The sequence below is a fragment of the Podarcis muralis genome, chromosome 9 (assembly GCF_964188315.1).
Source record: "Podarcis muralis chromosome 9, rPodMur119.hap1.1, whole genome shotgun sequence".
Classification (NCBI taxonomy): Eukaryota; Metazoa; Chordata; class Lepidosauria; order Squamata; family Lacertidae; genus Podarcis; species Podarcis muralis.
Genome location: NC_135663.1, coordinates 81,055,311 through 81,072,850, shown reverse-complemented (window position 1 = coordinate 81,072,850; position 17,540 = coordinate 81,055,311). Strand labels below are relative to the sequence as shown.

Here is a 17,540-nt window from a genome sequence, read left to right as displayed (position 1 = left end):
ATTGATGGATTTGATTCACTTTATATCCGCCCTTCCTCCCGAAGGAGCCCAGGGTGCCAATGTATCCCCCCATTCCTCAAAGACGCTCAGGACGGCATCCACCGTTTTCACTCCTCTTTGTCCCCTCCTTTCATTCTATCCTCACAACAACCCTACGAAGGAGGTCAGCCTGAAAGTGACAAGCCCACGGTCAGTGGACCTTCCCAGTCCTAACGTGACATTCGTAGTCATGATACCACAAAGAGTCACAGTCTGGGATAATTTGAATTTCAAATTTGAGAGCCAGCTTGGCAATCCTTTATAGTTCAAAGTGTCAGATATGAATAAAACATTAACAATAGTAAATAAAATGCATTGATTGCTAGTTGTTTCTTGTTTTAAGTATCTCTCTGTTTGTAAACTCTCTAAGGAGCATCTGAGAATTATTATTTTTTGCTTTTCCTTTTTTGAGTGACCTTACAGCTAAAGGAGGGTGAATTCTCTTATTGCCACTGCATTTTGTAGCTTAAATTACTTGAATGGAGATGCTTGTGTCATATTTCAGATTTGAATAAATTATGGAGCAAAATGTAGACCCTTAAAAAAAGGTGCTTTTATCAGCCAAGTAATGGCACTTGCATGTTTGACTCTGCAACAGAGGGACTTGCTTTAATATTGAGGCTTACTAGGCTTTTGTCCTCCTCTGGGTTATTTCTCCTTGTTGTCTGTCTGGAGGCTGAAGGACTGGAGCTGTCAGGAGCTAAAAGCTTTGTTTAGTCCCCAGCCAGGTAACACCAGTCAGCTTTATCTTCCCTTCCACCGCCCTGCAATTGGCCTCCACCCTGACCTCGCAGACCACCCACCTTAGGAAGCAGCGCCAGTCGCTCCATAGCTTAATTGTTCAGTTTTGTAAGGGACAAGAGAGAGAACGTCAGTAGTATTTACTGCAAATACTTTCCAGAAGTGCCTCTTTCTCAAAACGTTTCTGTTCAGGCAAGCCCAGAGGTGTTTTAAAGTCTGCAGAAACCACAGCACCACTGCTGATGTTGAGAACGGGGTTCAGACACACCAGGAATGCCATGATCAGAGATAGCAGCACAAGGTGTACAACAGCCCTTGGTGCCTGTCCCCTGAGGGCACCCCCAGAAAGACAGGTTCTGCTTTGGAGAGGAAGGGCAGTCACAAAACATTATCCTGTGGCGTCAGCCAAGAGATCCTTAAGGTCATCCTGAGGAATGTTTGGGAAAAATTAAAACCAACAACATTTTTGCTCTTTCCGTGGGTCTGCAGTAGATTGTACGTGGAAGGCTTAATAGTGGGTGAGATTGATAGATAGATGGTTTGAATATTTCAGTATAGGTTGCCTACTTGTCCCGTATTTGTTTCATCTTTTTAAGTTTTAGATGTTGTAGCTTCTTCACTTGCTGTTTGAAGCTGAAAGCTGTAACTTGGGAGAGTATAGAGAAGGGATTTACGTAGGCAGTAAATTGGGAGTTTGCGTGTTGCCGGGAGGGGGTGGGGAGTTCTTCTGGCATGCATTTTGTCAATTGTAGAGGTTTTCCCAGCAAAAGCTAGAAGGTAAGTGAGGACTGTGACTTGGGCCTGAGTCTCCCACTCCAAGAAAAATTTCCTTAATTTTGTTTATTTAACTACAAACTAATTGGAGTCTCTTCCTCCAAGTCCCACCGTCATCTTCGATTAGAGAGCCTACTCGGTGATGGCACCTCATATTTAAGATGTCCTCTGTAGACCTGGTTCCCACTCTACTGCCTTTTAAATGTCAGGTGAAAAGTTATTTTTGTGCCCCCAGGCATTCTAGCACACTGAGAGTTTGATGGTTTAATAAATGAACACTCCAGTTTTTGTGTGTTTTCATTCTGACTACAGAACTTTATTGTACTGTTCTGTTCTTTAAACTGTATGCTTCCCTGAGAGCTTATGCTCATTCTCTAAATTATTCAGTGATAACATGCTTAGATTTAAGCTAATAATAAAAGTAAGGTCAGATGTTTCATCTTAGGACCGCTCTCATTCTCCCCCCCCTCCCAGTTGCTTTAAGATGTAAAGAGTCAGTGGGTACCATTTTGATACTTTGATGACTGTGTCAGGGTGTTTGTGAACATTTTAGTTTGCTTTTTGGGCCAAGAACTGTATCAGAGGATTCAGATATTTTTTCTTTAAAAGAAATTTTATTAATAAATAAAGAAGGAAATATATTATCATAAGGATAATTAAATTCTGATTCACATATTAGTTCAGGAGGTGTGAATTGGGTCAGGTTGATTAAAAATGCAGACTGAACCAAATGCCCTGTCCCTGCTTTCAGTGGCGTAGCGTGGGGGGTGCAGGGGGGGGCTGGCCGCACCAGGCGCAACATCTGGGGGTTAGGGTTAGGGGGCGCAAATCCAAGGGTTAGGGGGCGCAAATCCACGGGTTAGGGGGCGCAAATTACTTGCCTTGCCCCGGGTGCTGACAACCCACGCTACGCCGCTGCCTGCTTTGCAGTAGGATTGCAGCTTCATAGGGGAAACTATGAACAGTAAAGCTGCATCTTCATCAAAAAGCAGCAACAGGGACATCAACAATTCCAACAGAAAAATTAAAATGGTCGTTTTTTGTTTTTGTTTTGCAAAGTGCTACCTCACAAAGTGCTGACTCATGCTAATTCCAAAAGAATGTGTATCTCAACTTTATACAGTGGTGCCCCGCAAGACGAATGCCTCGCAGGACGAAAAACCCACTAGACGAAAGGGTTTTCCGTTTTTGAGTTGCTTCGCAAGACGATTTTCCTTATGGGCTTGCTTCGCAAGACAGAAACGTCTTGCGAGTCTTGCGATTTTTTTTGCTCCCCCCCCCCTTTTTCTAAGCCGCTAATAGCCTTTTAGCCGCTAAGCCACTAAGCCTTTAATAGCCGCTAAGCCGCTAATAGCCTTTTAGCCGCTAAGCCGCTAATAGGGTTGCTTCGCAAGACGAAAAAAACGCTAGACGAAGAGACTCGCGGAACGGATTCTTTTCGTCTTGCGAGGCACCACTGTATTCCCTTGGGTTTCACTTTAGATTGTTTTGCACTGTCCACTTCCGGGCAGGATGACGTTCAAAGAACAGCATCCAATGGGACAGTGGTGAAGAGTATTGGTGTGCTCCTGTGTTTTAATACTACTACCTGTTTACAACTGTGGGAGCCAGTAGCATTTTAAAGAATACCAGCCTTTAAAGCAGGATTGGTTCCCCAAGCACAAACAGCTGCCCTCCCCAGAGCTGCTCCTTCCAGCCTACAATAGCAGTTGTGCGGCTGCCTTTATTGCGGGCTCCATTCAAGCACTGCAAAACTGTTTCTCCTCAGCGCCTGCTCAAGCAAACTGGTTATGCTCAGGGGCTAGTTGCCACCAGCCAGGTACACAAAAGCCAAAAGGACAGGTTATCGCTTCATTCTGCTGCAGTTTATCATTATTATTATTATTATTATTTGTAAGCAGGTACTGTATTACGACTTCAAAATTCAGCAAGAAAAAATGTCAAACACAATAAGATAGTATAGGCAAAACTGTTCCTTCCACTGCCGAGAAGAATTGTTTGTGCAAGGAGCACAGTTGTTGCCCAGAGTCATCCTGCCTGGATGGCGGCTGCTGTCCGTGATTCTCAGCTGTGGGTAGAACATGCTAAGACAGATTCAAAATGGTCCGCGAAGTTTACACTGGAAGCACTAAGCCCCCCAGAGGATTAGGCCTCCCACCTTTTTAGCATTTACCTGCTGGACCTTCTTGGATGTCTTTAGGACTGTGCATTAGAATGGAGCAAAGCTCCTGGTCCTGTGGGTCAGTCAGTAAGAGCATGCTGAAAGCAAATGGGAAGAGTCCTCAGTTCAATTAGTCTTTCCTTTCCCCTGCCTGGCTTCGGCTTTGTTTACAGGAGATGCGTTAGGTTTATTGCACATCATGCGTAGGGGCAGAGGAGGTGGAGTAAAGAAAAGGGCAGGTCTGTGGTCCTGAAAATGTAACAGACAAACAAGATGACAGCCCACTTTCCTATTAGCAGCACCAGGAAGATAGGAAACTTCCTTAGTGAGACCACCAGTCCGCCTAGCTCTGACTGGCAGCAGCTCCCCAGGGTTTCAGGCAGGGAGTTTCTCTCAGTCCTACCTGGGGATGGAACCTGGACCTCTTGCCTGCAAAGCGGGTGCTCTTTCCCACTTGGTAAGGGGCGGGGGGAGCAGGAAAGATTGCTGTTTCTGGTGGCCCCCTGCTGGACTTGCCACCATAACTGACCTTGTGCATGCATCTGCTGATATCAGTAAGGACCGCTGTGCATAAATTATCCACTTCTGTTAAAAGCCCCGTGTCCTAGTCCTACTAACGCTAGTTTGAGAGTACAACCCACACAGAGGTTTGTTCATTAATTTATTTTAAAACATGTGTTTTGCTTTATTATTCCCAGTATTTGTACCCTACCTTCCTATAACAAATAACAGAAGCACTTGGCAAAACCAAATAAACATATATATATATATATATATATATATATATATATATATATATGTTTTAAAAGGCCAAAATATATATTTTAATAGTCCAAAAGCAACAATACAAAAACAAAAAAGTCAGAATCAGCAGCATTCAGATCTCATTTCAAAGCATTATCCAAAAAAACACCTGCTGAAATAAAGCCATCCTTGCTGCTGCCAAAAGGCACACAGCAGTGGGACCAGGCAGGGCTCTTTTGGCCAGCCAGTTCAGATTCTGGATGCCTGGATTGAAAGGGCCCTGATCTGTTATATCTGCCTGCCATACATCTGTGGTGTTTTAATCATGCAGATAGATGTGAAAGGACCTCATGGCTGCTGATGTCACGAAGGCACAGAAGTGAGTGCTCATGTCCTAGAAGAGCAGCATAATTTACCTTTTCCGTATTGGCAGCTTTTTGTAATCACTGTGACTTTTTGGTTTCCTACCTGTAAATGCAGGTACTCCGCTGTGTCCTTCGCAGCCCTTTCCACCCTCACGCACACACAACAGTGCCTGGCTGGCTGCATTTTCAAAAGGCTCCAGATCATCCAGTGTTGTGTGTAGTTTGAGCCAGACATGTTTAGGGAAAAGAATGGAATACCTTAAGTTCTCCAGTGGTACCTTGGTTCTCATACTTAATCCGTTTGGGAAGTCTGTTCCAAAACCAAAGTGTTCCAAAACCAAGGTGTGCTTTCCCATAGAAAGTCATGCAAAATGGATTCATCCGTTCCAGACTTTTAAAAATAACCCTTAAAACAGCCATTTGACATGAATTTTACTATCTAACAAGACAACTGATCCATAAAATGAAAGCAATAATCAAAGTACTGTACTATAAAATAAATAAAACAGTATTGTAGATGATAAAAATTAAAATTAAATTTTTTTCTTACCTACACTGATGATAGTCAGTGTTTGGATGTGGGGCTTTTATCCATTTCCGCAGTCACACAGTCAATAAATCAATCAGTAGCTGAACTGGGTTCCACATAGTCACAAAAACAAATTAACCAAAAAAGCCTCAAAAACAAAAATGCAAAATAAATAGCAAAAACAAAAGCACCAAACTTAATATATTCCGGAAGTCGGTTTGACTTCTGAAATGTTCGAAAACCAAGACACAGCTTCTGATTGGTGTAGGCGCCCCGTTAACAATAGCCGACAGCTGCATCGAATGTTCAGCTTCCGAAAAACATTTGCAAACCGGAACACTTACTTCCAGGTTTTCGGCATTTGGGAACCAGGGCATTTGAGTACCAAGGCGTTTGAGAACCAAGGTACCACTGTACAGAGAATGCTTGCTGTGCTAATGACTTCCAAATTGTAGCATCTTACTTGCTAATTAAATAGGCACACATGTTTTAAATACAATCCATCTACTTAGGTAGAGGCTCAAAATCACCAGGCGTGAATTACTCCAGGCTATGTAAATTACTGATGCAACACAATATTCTTTCTTCAACTGAACTTGAATAAGTAGCTGAAGACTTCTCACTTCCTAGCTTGGCTCGTTACCAGGAACAGACTATTACAACGGATTTTAAGTACCAACTCAAGGCACAGAGCTGATGAATAATAAAAAAAATGTGCATGTTCTTCATTGCCAAGTGTTACCATATTCCCATGGAGAGAGATACAGCACTCAACTGTGGGGCAACTGTACTTTATGATTCCACTATTGTACAATAAAAGTGTAAATACCTTTTTTTTAAAGTGAAATCAATTTGGAGTTATCATTAATTTCTGAGTTTAGAAAGCAGCCTTATTTGTTTTGGTATTCATTCCAAAGTTCCCTGGAGCCAGCCTTTTTCTTCCTAGAATGATACCTAGCTCTGGACAGTGTTGACAGTCTGCCACTTAAGACACATCTCCTTCTGTTTATCTTCATCCTTATTATTACTAATGCACGCCTTAAAGACTCTGGGCATCACCTCACCAGCTGGAGGGCACCCAGAGGCAGGCGACCAGGGTGGTGAGGGCTCTGGGAATGAAGTCCTGTGAGGAACTGTTGAAAGAATTGAAACAAATAATTTGGAAAATGGAGTGGGGTTGTTTTGTTTTTTAATAATTTATTTTGTTTTGATATATGTGTGCAGGTTTACATTCCAGATGACCATAATGCTACCTTAGGAAGAACTGCCAACAAGCAAGTGTTTGAAGGTGTAACCACTGGAGTTCTAAGAATCATAGCTGTGGTGTTCGGGTGCCTAATCTCCAGTGCATCGTATGGGAACAAACAGATTTGTGTGCCAAAATTAATTCAGGAACCAAAGAACAAGGCCACACAAGCTGAAGCCTTTAACAGCAGGATGCAAGATCTCATTAGGTGAGAAAACAACTGGATGTCTTTAACCTCTTCATAGGGGAAAATGAAAGATCAAGTCCTCTCCATCAACCTGGCTGGAGTGAACTGCCATTTGCCCCCCCCCCCTCTTCCAGACTAGTCTCCACCCACAGTTTCCCCACCATTCTGCATCCAGGGGAGAGGTGACGGCAGCAGGGCCCCTCTCTTGGCTGAGCTGCAAGCAGGAGTCCTTTGACACCTCCCCTCCTGCAGTGGCCTTGGTGCCTGAGCAGGTTTGTTGTCCTGTTCCTTCCCTTCCTCTTCTCTCTTTCGTATCATGTAATGGTGAACCATCTTGAGTACATTGGCTGATATAGTAAATAAATAAATATTGAAGCCATCTATTTGTTTATCAAATGTATATCCTTCCTTCCCTATATGGCCTTAGATCCCAAAGATGCATAACAAAATCATCTATTAAAACCCAACATTTAAAATACAATATAAACAAGATACATGTTAGCAAAATACATGTTAAACAAAATCAGTATAGCATTATGGGCCAATAATGTTAAACAAAATCAGTATAACATTATGGGCCAATAACGAATAAGGATGTGCATACTTGGCCACTGACTAAAGTTCATAATGTTGGTGCTAGGTACATCTCAAAGGAGATCATTCCAGAAACATGAGGATCCGTGCCAGTATTCTTGTGGTGGTGATTTTTATTGTGCTGATTTTTGTTGTGCAGCCTGTAAGCTTTAATTTGATGGTAATTTTTTTGTGAACCCATGTGAAATTATGCCGATTCAGGAGGATCCATTCTAATTCGGCTGGATCCAAATTTTACACAAACCTTTTTTTCAAAATTCCATATATGTCCAGTTGGCAGCCCCTAAAGACATGACATATTCGGCGTGAGACTAAAAGGGAAGGGAAATCAGTTGTCTGGTGCCTGGGTTGGGTGATGTGGGGAGCACCCTGCGCATCATCTTTTGTCTGTTTCCTCTCTGAATAGGATTCTGGGGGAGTGCTCCCAACCCCACCCAAATATTTGTCTTTCTTTTGTCTTTGTCATCTGTCTTCCACCTTCTCTGGAAGATGCGGTAAAGGATACATTTAATTTTTCAAGGCGATCTCCCTCTTCTCTTAATAAATTACCTTTTGCCATGTCTTCAGCCCCACTCTGCCCCTTGCACTGACCCTGGCCTGCCTTTTGCTCTGACCTCTTGCACTAGATGCACTTGAAATTCCTTTCTCAATACATTAATTTCTAGATGGCAGGAACTGCACTTGAATGCACAGCTCTTTATCCTTCTGTATCTTATCTACATCCTTTCCTATGTGCTGTACCATTTTTATTTAAATTGGCATTTTTTGCCCCCTCTTGCTGTTTTCCCAGATAGATGCAGGGATATTCCTTCTTGACCTTGGTGCATGTGGAGTCCTTTTCTAATGCAGATTTCCTTAAGCGGTAGTCGCTGTTGCTTATGAAATTTCCCCTTCATATCCTCTATTAAAATATCTGTGAAGTCTTTGAGAAGATTATAATTCATACATCATATTAAACCTGAATCCTTATTTCTCCCACCTGCCTTTGCACGAATCTTTACATGATGAAGTTACCTGTTCAGTTATTACAGTGAGTCCCTTTGAAGTCTGTTTGCAGGTGTGGTTTGGATTCAAACTGTGCCAGCAAATAGACTCACGGCAGACCTCTGTGAATGTGCACTGTCGATGGAAGCATGCCTTCAAAGGGGTTCGCTGACAGTGCAGATCAACAGGTTGCCCTGATAGCAAGCCCTCTCAGCTGCACTAGAGAGTTCCCTGGTGCAGCTGATCCTAGCGGGGCTTGCTATCCGGGTCAGTTAGTTGATCAGCCCTGGCAGCAAGCCCCGCTGGCCAAGAAGCAATTGGAAGCTCACTTTAATTATTATAAAACCATTGGCTGTAGTTCAGTATGATGTCTGATGATAAGCCATTTTTCATGGTATTGGCCAGTAAATCAAGGATTCAGGCATTGTAGTTTGAAGTGGGTTTGCAAACCATGGTTTGTGCTAACCATGATTTAGCATGATGTCTGAAGTGACAATCCATGGTTATGGCCTTTACTGTGGTGCCAGAATACACTGTACCTCTTGAGATGGAAGTGCCAAGCAGGTGAAAAGCCAAAAGAAACAAGCAGCTGTAAACCATAGTTCAAAACATGATTTCAATTCTAAACAATAGTTAATGCAAAACAAGACTTGGAGAAAGGTCTGAACTGAGTAGAGAAATAAAATGAACAATTAGGCAAAGAAACCAGGAATCATAGCCCTTAGTTGTTGTTTTTGTGTGTGTGTGTGTGTTTTTTGGGGGGGGGTATTGAAGATTTTCTTGTTTTACAGAAGTATGTGTAATGTTTCTCGTATTTTTTCCGTGTAACATTTTTACAAATCAGTTTCATTTGTTGAGACATTGGGGGGGGGGAAGGGGGGGAGATGGGGGGTCGGGTGGTGATGTTTCTATTTTGCTTAATGTATGTAGGGTTTGGTGTCAGAGTTACTCGTGCTGGTTCTCTGTTGTTCACTTGTGTTCCTTTGGTGGTGAGAGATTGGGGTTGGCCTAGGGTGTGGTTGTTCATTTGTGATTGGCTGTGGTGATCTTTGTTTTCGTGTGTGAGTGGGGTGGGTGGGTGTTTTGGATAAGTTAGCCAAATTGGTTTGTATGCTGTTGGTGGATTATAGTCATTGTCTTTTTGGGCTGTGTTTGTGATAAAGGGGAGCCATACCAGGGTAAAGGCGTCTTCTTCTGTTTGTCCCCGTGTCAGTTTCAGTTTATTGGTTAATTTTTCTAGTAGGGCTGTTTCCCATACTATTTGGTACCATTGGTCCATGCTTACTCCTGACAGGTCTCTCCAGTGTCTGGTTATGGTGTTTCTGGCTGCTGAAAGTAGGTGAGTTATGAGATCTTTGTGGTGTAAGTGGGCATTGTTGTCTTAGAAGATGTTTAGTAGGGCCAGTTCTGGGGTGATGTCTAATACTTGCTTAGTTATTTTACATATTTCTCATATGGCTGTTGTCCAGAATAGTTGGATTTTGGGGCACTCCCACCACATGTGGAAGTATGTCCCTTTGGAGGTGCACCCTCTCCAGCATTTTGGTGAGGTTCCTGGGCATATTAGCGCTAGTTTTCTTGGTGTTAGGTACCACCTGTAGGTAAGTTTCAGAGTGAGTTTTTTTCTTTTTGTTGATATGGATTTAAAGGGGGGTTTAGACCACATTCTGGTCCATTTAGTGGGGTTAATCTCATAGCCTATGTCATTCTCCCATTGTTATTTGATTGCATCTAGGGGGTTTGTGGGATTTTGGAGTAGTATTTTGTATATTGTGGATACCATCCCTTTACAGTTTCCCTTTGTTGTTAGGAGGAGGTTTTTGAAGGTCGTCAGGGGCCTAGTTGCTGCTGATTTTACTGTTGGGTTGTTTAAGAGGGCATGTAATTGGTGATGTGTTAACCAGGGCATTTGGGTGTCTTCTAGTTTGTCTTGTATTTCTTGTGTTGACAAAGCTTTGTTATTTTTATAGAAGTCTATTAGGCAATAGAAGCCTTTGGTTTGCCAGATTTTTATCTGGAGGTTTTGTGCTGCATGGTGGATTAATGGGTGGTACCCCAGGGGGATTAGTGGGGATGGGGTTGGGGATAGTTTCCCTATTTCTGTTTTCCATGCTTTGAGCATGGTCTGTGTGTACCTGTTAAGTGTTGTGGGAATTTTCTTTAGTTTGTTTGGGAGGAGTTGGTATGTTGTGGTGCAGGTGTTTTCAATTGTGTCCCTCTCTAGGTGTACCCATTGTTTTGTCTCATCTTCTAGTATATATGGGATTATATGGTGTATTTGGTTGGCAATGTAATATGCTTCTATGTTGGGGATTCCCCATCCTCCTTCTGAGGTGGGGAGGTACAGGTATTTGGGGCTTATTCTTGGTTTTTTATGTGAGAAGATGAAAGAGTGTAGTTTTCTCTGCCATCTGTGGAGTTGTGTTGGGGGAATCCAGATTGGGAGGGTTTGGAATAGGTAGGTTAGTTTTGGGAGGGTGATAATTTTGATCATGGCTATTTTGTCGAATCATAGCCCTTATGATACACAGCTAGATCATGTATTATTACTTCATTAATTAATTAATTAATTAATTTTTAATACATTTTAAAACCACACTTTAAAGTACTGTGTTACCCATTGTTCCACATTTTTTGTTACATTTCTAACTCTTCCCTTTCTCAAGGTTTCTAACCATCTCTTAAATAGAAAACACTAAAATGTTATATTGAATTTTAAATTACCCCATTAAAATTATGAGGGTGACTTTCCTCATTTAGGATTAGGGCACTGAAAGGCATTCAGCTTTTATATGTCACTGACAACGTGAAGATTTCCATTTTAGAAAGTGGTTCTCTTTTACAGATTTATTAAATTAGATTCCATGATACATCCACACCTAGCAAGACTTGTCACAAGAAACATATGCAGAGAACTGTCTAAATCTGCCTTTCTGAAATCCTGCTGCCCCAGCCTGAGATAATCTCTGAGTAGTGTGACTTGGTCACTAAAGCACATTGGGGGCCTTGGATGTTGCCAGCTGTTTCCACATGTTTCTGAAGGCCAAATTGATTCTAAGCTGGCACTTCCTCCCGGTTTACTCTTGACTTTCGCTCCTCTTACATCTTTATTGCAAGGTCATTTGCATCTACCTGATTTCTCCACAGTCCTTTCCTGCAAAAAGACTCCACCTCTCGGATCCCACATTGGTTCTGTCTTCTAGTGATCAGAACAATTTAGGGAGGTGGTGGCTGCTTCCAGACAACCTGTTTGTTTAGCATTCACTCTGATTTGTTTGCAGGGAGGTTTTTTATTTGTGTGGCAGCTAGACTATGTCGTGCTAAGTGTGGGTTGTCCTACACTTCCCAGTGCCTCTTCCTGTCACTTTCCATATCACAAACTTTCCAGTCTTTCAGGAAGCAGGTTTGTTGCACAGGTTCTCCCCATCAACTTTACTTCTGCAACCTGAATTTGCCAGCATGTGATTAAAGCCAGCCCTTAAATAGTGACAGTCTGGATGCTCCCAAATTTGAATTGTCAGGAAGAGGGACAATACTGCCCAACAGCAGCAAAAAGATAGCAGGAAAAGGTTCAGGAGTCAGTTTTTTGTAAAGGTTATGTTCCAACTGATGAGACCATGCCTTAGGGTTGATTTGAAATGTCTGCTTTTATCTGTGGGGAAAGGATATTTCTTTGAACAACAAATAAGTTCATCATTTGTTGTCAGCTAAAAAGATAGAGGATGTAGAAACTAGACTTGGGGAAGACTGTGTTGTGATCATATGTGTCTTGTGTGTTTTAGTTGATTTTTCTCATTCTAAACTATTGCTTAAATATGAAAGCCATTGTGAATTCATATATAAAAACAAAGACATCCATTATTCTTGAAGTAATACATTAGGGTCTACAAGTATAAAACAACATGATAATGGCCAAATATATGTGATCGACGCAGAATTATTATTATCCCACCCTCATACAAAGCTCAGGACAGCTATTAACATTAATTTAAAAATCAGCATAAAAACCACAAGTTACAATAAAATCCAGTTACAGTAACCTATGACAATCAGTGGTATTCAAGACAAAATAAATGTGTTTTAGACAAATTTGACAACTAGGGCCTCTCTCACTAGACTCTGAAGGCCAACAAAAATAAGCTGGTCTTAAGATAATGCCTGAATAAATACTGCATGAAGGACAATCAGATATATACCAAGAGGGAGTTCCATAGATATGGTGCTGCCTTGTCTAGTGCTTCCACACTGGGGGGAAATTGCCATACACCTTGGGAATATCACAATTGGGGCAGCATGACCTGCTTTAATGCATTTCCACCCCCTTCTCTTTCCTTTGCTAGCTATGTGGTAAATATGGGATTAATTGAAAAGCTGTGTTGCTGTTTCCTCTCCGTCCAAGGCCCAATTGATGAAAACCCCAAAATAGCCACTTTCTTACAGAGCGCTACAGCAGTAGTGCACGGGATGTGCCAGCTGTGTTTTGCTGTCAATGGCAGGTAAGTGGCTGCTGTTTGTTTGTGTGCCATTATCCTACCCTGGTATTTTTCAATCATTTCCGTATAATTCTCAAATCATTTGTGTTGGAAGGAGCACCATTTATATCTAGGAGACTTAACGCGGTGAAATATTTGAATTTGGATCCATTTCTTTTCCCATCCCCATAGTGCAGTGGTTTTCTCAAGCAATGCACCATGGCACGCCTTGAATGATGGGGGGGGGCAGTCACGGACAGACCAGCCTCTGTCCCTCCTTTTAAGAACTAGATTGCATAGATTATATTAATAGAAGTAGCCACGCATGGCGAAAGCTAGCGCTGCATCACCTGCAAAGCGCGCCTGACAGGAAATGCAATTTCCAAGCCCCCCCCCCCCGAAATGAAATTAAATGGAGTTGATTTTTATCTATTCATTGGTTTGTAATACACACCCATCTTATTTACAAAAACGAAGGTCTGATCAAAAACAAAGGTATATTCTAGTATGTTGTGATGCAGTGCTGAGATCAGTAGCAGAGGCTGGAGTGGAGCCACAAACATGGGTGATGCTTCTTACGGGGTCAGGCATGGGGTCAAGGGGCCCCACACAGTTGAGAGGGCAGGTCCACCTCACCACAAATGCCTCTGCTGACGGAGAGCCAGTTTGCCATTTCTCAACTGTTGGCATTGCCAGAGTTTTCTAATATCTAGCAAATACAACTTTTGCAGTGTTCAGAAGGTTTCCAACAAGCAGTTTTAAAGAGGATTGAATTCTGTCATTCAAAACGTTACAACAAAAGAGTCCAAATTAAGATTCTGCCTATTTTTTCCGTTATTCCCAAGAATTCTAGCCAATATTCTAGCAGCTAATTAGAATTCCACCAAAGGTGCAAAATATCAGCCTAATCTACTGCACACTTCAAATACTAAAAATGAACAGTTCAAAAGAGTCTATTCATTCAAGTTGGAATCCAGCACTATTTTTTTAAAAAACTGATCCTCCTCCTAAACTGTAACTTGCTGATAAACCTTTGATGCTTCTGATGAAGCCTGCGCCTCCATTTGTTCATTGGTATATTAATGCTTTGGTTTTTGTTGCTTGGCATGCTAGTAGTAGTAGTAGTAGTAGTAGTAATAATAATAATAATAATAATAATAATAATAATAATAATAATAATATTTTTTATTTATACCCCACCCTCCCCAGCCAAGGCCGGGCTCAGGGCGGCTGAGTAGTAGCCTATGTTCTGTCCCAAGAGTGAGGATGGTGTAATGGGTAGAGTTTTGGACTTGGACCAAGAAGGCGAGGGTTCCAATCCCCACTCTCTCAGGTCACAATAACACAAACCAAAATGCAACTATTCTTTGAAATTCATGCATCTCATAATTTTGCAGTGAAGTTTTCCAACCAAAAAGATGCATGCACTAGGGGACAGTGCGGACAAAAATGTGTAAAAGCAAGGGAAATTGCTTTTAAAAATGCCTAGATTAGGCAAAACTGTATATTTATATTAGGAGGAATGGACATGAAAATGTCCTTTTCTTAAACCTGTGAGAACCTCTTAAGTAAAAAGTTACTGGCTTCTTATGAGCCCTGGATGAAGATGTTAAATTCTGTAACAGACACAAGTGTTAAAGGCTGTTAGCACTGTTTGGGCCCACTCCAAAGTTCGCTGAAGTTAGTGGGAATTGTTCCAGAGGCATTAGCAAGCTTCTCGTGAAGCCTCCCAAGATCTGTGTGCCAATGTCTATAAAACAGGGACATTTCAGAGGCATTTCACTGCAAGAGCCGGGTGGTGCAGAATAAAAACTCCGAACTAATCACACGCGTACAAAACATCTCCAAATAGTATATCTGCACATCCACCTGCCCTTTAAGAGTGAGCAGTTATTCTTCTTTTGTTCTTACTGTGCTGCATTTTGTAATGAAAGGTCAGCACATGGAATCCTTGCTAGCAGCTCATTAACCCAGAGGTTGAATTGTTAGCTATGTGTCACCAGAATGGGCTAGGATTTTTTTGTGTTTTTTTTTAAATAATAATAATCAAAGTTCAGGTCAAAAAAGATCAAAGGAATACGAGCTGCCTTTGTCTTGTGTTTTATTTCAGTAATTAAGATAATGTCTGTTTTGGCTGCTGGGTGACAAATAAAATATATGCAGTTTTTCTTGACAACTGGTTGTTCTGCCTTCCGTTGCCGGCAGACAGCATATTCACCAAATGCTAAAGACTACAGGCAAGTGAGCTTATTTAGAAGAAAAATAGGCAACTGGAAAACCATGTTGCCCATGGACTCTTGCTTCCTTTTGGATGTGCTCCTCTGACCCAGAGGAGCATCCTATTTATGTAAGCCACACCATCCGAGTTTAGCATTGTGTCAGAAATACTCCCTGGTTCATAAAAAGAGGCAAAAGGCATTTTGAACATATTCAGTGGTCTTTCTGATATTAGCTATCTGTATTAGGAAGATAAGTGGAGTGCACAGTAACTACTATTAGTATTGGCCACAATGCAGAGAGAGGCTTTGTTGTTGTTGTTGTTGTTGTTGTTGTTGTTGTTGTTGTTGTTGTTGTTAATAATAATACCCTGCCCATCTGGCTGGGTTTCCCCAGCTACTCTGGGTGGCTTCCAGTATGTATAAAAACATAATAAAACGTCAGACATTAAAATCTACCCAATACAGAGCTGCCTTCAGCCGTCTTCTAAAAGTAGTGTCGTTCTTTATCTCCTTGACATCTGATGGGAGGGCATTCCACAGGGAGGGTACTACTGCCGAGAAAGCCCTCGGCCTGGTTCCCTGTAACTTCAATTCTTGAAGTGAGGGAACCGCCAGAAGACCCTCAGAGGAGGACCTCAGTGTCCAGGCTGAACAATGGGGGTGGAGACGCTCCTTCAGGTATACTTGGCCAGGGCTTCAAAGCACCAACACTTTGAATTGTGCTCAGAAACGTACTGGGAGCCAATGAAGGTCTTTCAGGACTGGTGTTATATGGTCTCGGCAGCCACTCCCAGTCACCAGTCTAGTTGCTACATTCTGGATTAGTTGTAGTTTCCGGGTCACCTTCAAAGGTAGCCACACATAGGGCGCATTGCAGTAGTCCAAGCGGGAGATAACCAGAGTATGCACCACTCTGGTGAGACAGTCTGCAGGCAGATAGGGTCTCAGCCTACGTACCAGATGGAGCTGGGAGACAGCTGCCCTGGACACAGAATTGACTTGCGCCTCCATGGACATCTGTGAGTCCAAAATGACTCCTGGGCCATGCACCTGGTTCTTCAGGGGTACAGTTACCCCATTCAGGACCAGGGAGTCCCGCACACCTGCTTCCCCCGTCCCCCAGAAACAGTACTTCTGTCTTGTTGGGATTCAACCTCAATCTCTTAGCCATCATCCATCCTCCAACCACTTCCAGATACTCACACAGGACATTCACTGCCTTCACTGGTTCCGATATAAGCGAGAAGTAGAGCTGGGTATCATCTGCATACTGATGAACACCCAGCCCAAACCCCCTGATGATCTCTCCCAGCGGCTTCATATAGATAGATATTAAAAAGCGTGGGGGGAGGACTGAGCCCTGAGGCACCCCACAAGTGAGAGCCTAGGGGTCTGAACACTCATCCCCAAACACCACTTTCTGGACACGGCCCAGGAGGAAGGAGCAGAACCACTGCATAGCAGTGCACCCAGCTCCCAGTCTCTCTAGACAGTCCAGAAGGGTGTCATGGTCAATGGAATCAAAGGCCGCTGAGAGAACCAGCAGAACTAGGAACCAGATTTCACCCTTGTCCCTAGCCCGCTGGAGATCCTTGACCAGCGTGACCAAGGCAGTTTCAGTGCCATGGTGAGGCCTGAATCCCAATTGGAAGGGATCCAAATGGTCCACATCCTCCAGGCGTGCCTGGAGTTGTTCAGCAACCACCTGCTCAATCACCTTGCCCAAGAATGGAAAATTTGAGAACGGGCAATAGTTAGCCATATTGGCCGGGTCCAAAGATGTTTTTTTAAGAAGCGGTTTAATAACCACTAGGAAGGCTCCCTCACAGAGGGAAGCATTCATCACCCTGCAGAGTTCAGCCCTGTCCAGCTCACTTTTATGAGCCAGGATGGGCAAGGATCAAGGAGACAGGTGGTTGATTTCACTCTTCCAAGCGGCCTATCCACATCCTCAGAGGCAACAGATTGGAATTAATCCCATGCAACTTGACTACGTGGGACTGGAATCCATGGGATTTAAGCATGTCAAGTGCTGTCGCTTTCCTCTTACCTCTATCAACTATGCTAATCCACAGCTTCTTCTAGCAAAGATTTCTGTGTGGTCCATGAATTGCCAAGCTGGCTGCACTGAATTTGGTATCTCACCCCCAACAGGTGGTATTCCCAACATGGCACCTATGAAGACCTCATTCCCCTCAACACTCTTCCACCTCTCTCACCTTTGAAAGTGAGGCAGGGATGATCTCTTGCCTGGAACGCTAGAGAGATTTGAGAGAGGAGGTGGGAGGAATGTCGTTTCTTCCCACTTTGTCTTTTAATTCTTTAGGCTTGCAGAGAGAAATCAACACCTGAGTAGAAAGCAAATCCACCAAGTGGACATTGTAATTCAAATGATTGAGCTTTTAGCAATGCATAATGGGAAGGGGTGGGGGCTTGCCATTCTTGCAATAAAAATGACGGGAGGGCTTGTTAGTATATCCTTGGT

At 42.8% G+C, this 17,540-nt stretch overlaps 1 protein-coding gene across 9 annotated transcripts in view; it reads left to right on the top strand.

The window, feature by feature from the left end:
- Positions 1 to 17,540, top strand: part of SCAPER (S-phase cyclin A associated protein in the ER) — a 203,665-nt gene that overhangs the window by 145,459 nt on the left and 40,666 nt on the right. For 6 of the 9 annotated variants that reach the window (XM_028744779.2, XM_028744777.2, XM_028744783.2 and 3 more), the window contains 2 exons: positions 6,578 to 6,807; positions 12,705 to 12,860. In XM_028744779.2, coding sequence (XP_028600612.2) covers positions 6,578 to 6,807; positions 12,705 to 12,860 — 386 coding nt within the window. Of the gene's footprint in view, positions 1 to 6,577; positions 6,808 to 6,920; positions 6,988 to 12,704; positions 12,861 to 17,540 lie in introns of those variants that run through there. The other 3 variants (XM_028744781.2, XM_028744780.2, XM_028744787.2) reach the window with 2 other exon arrangements.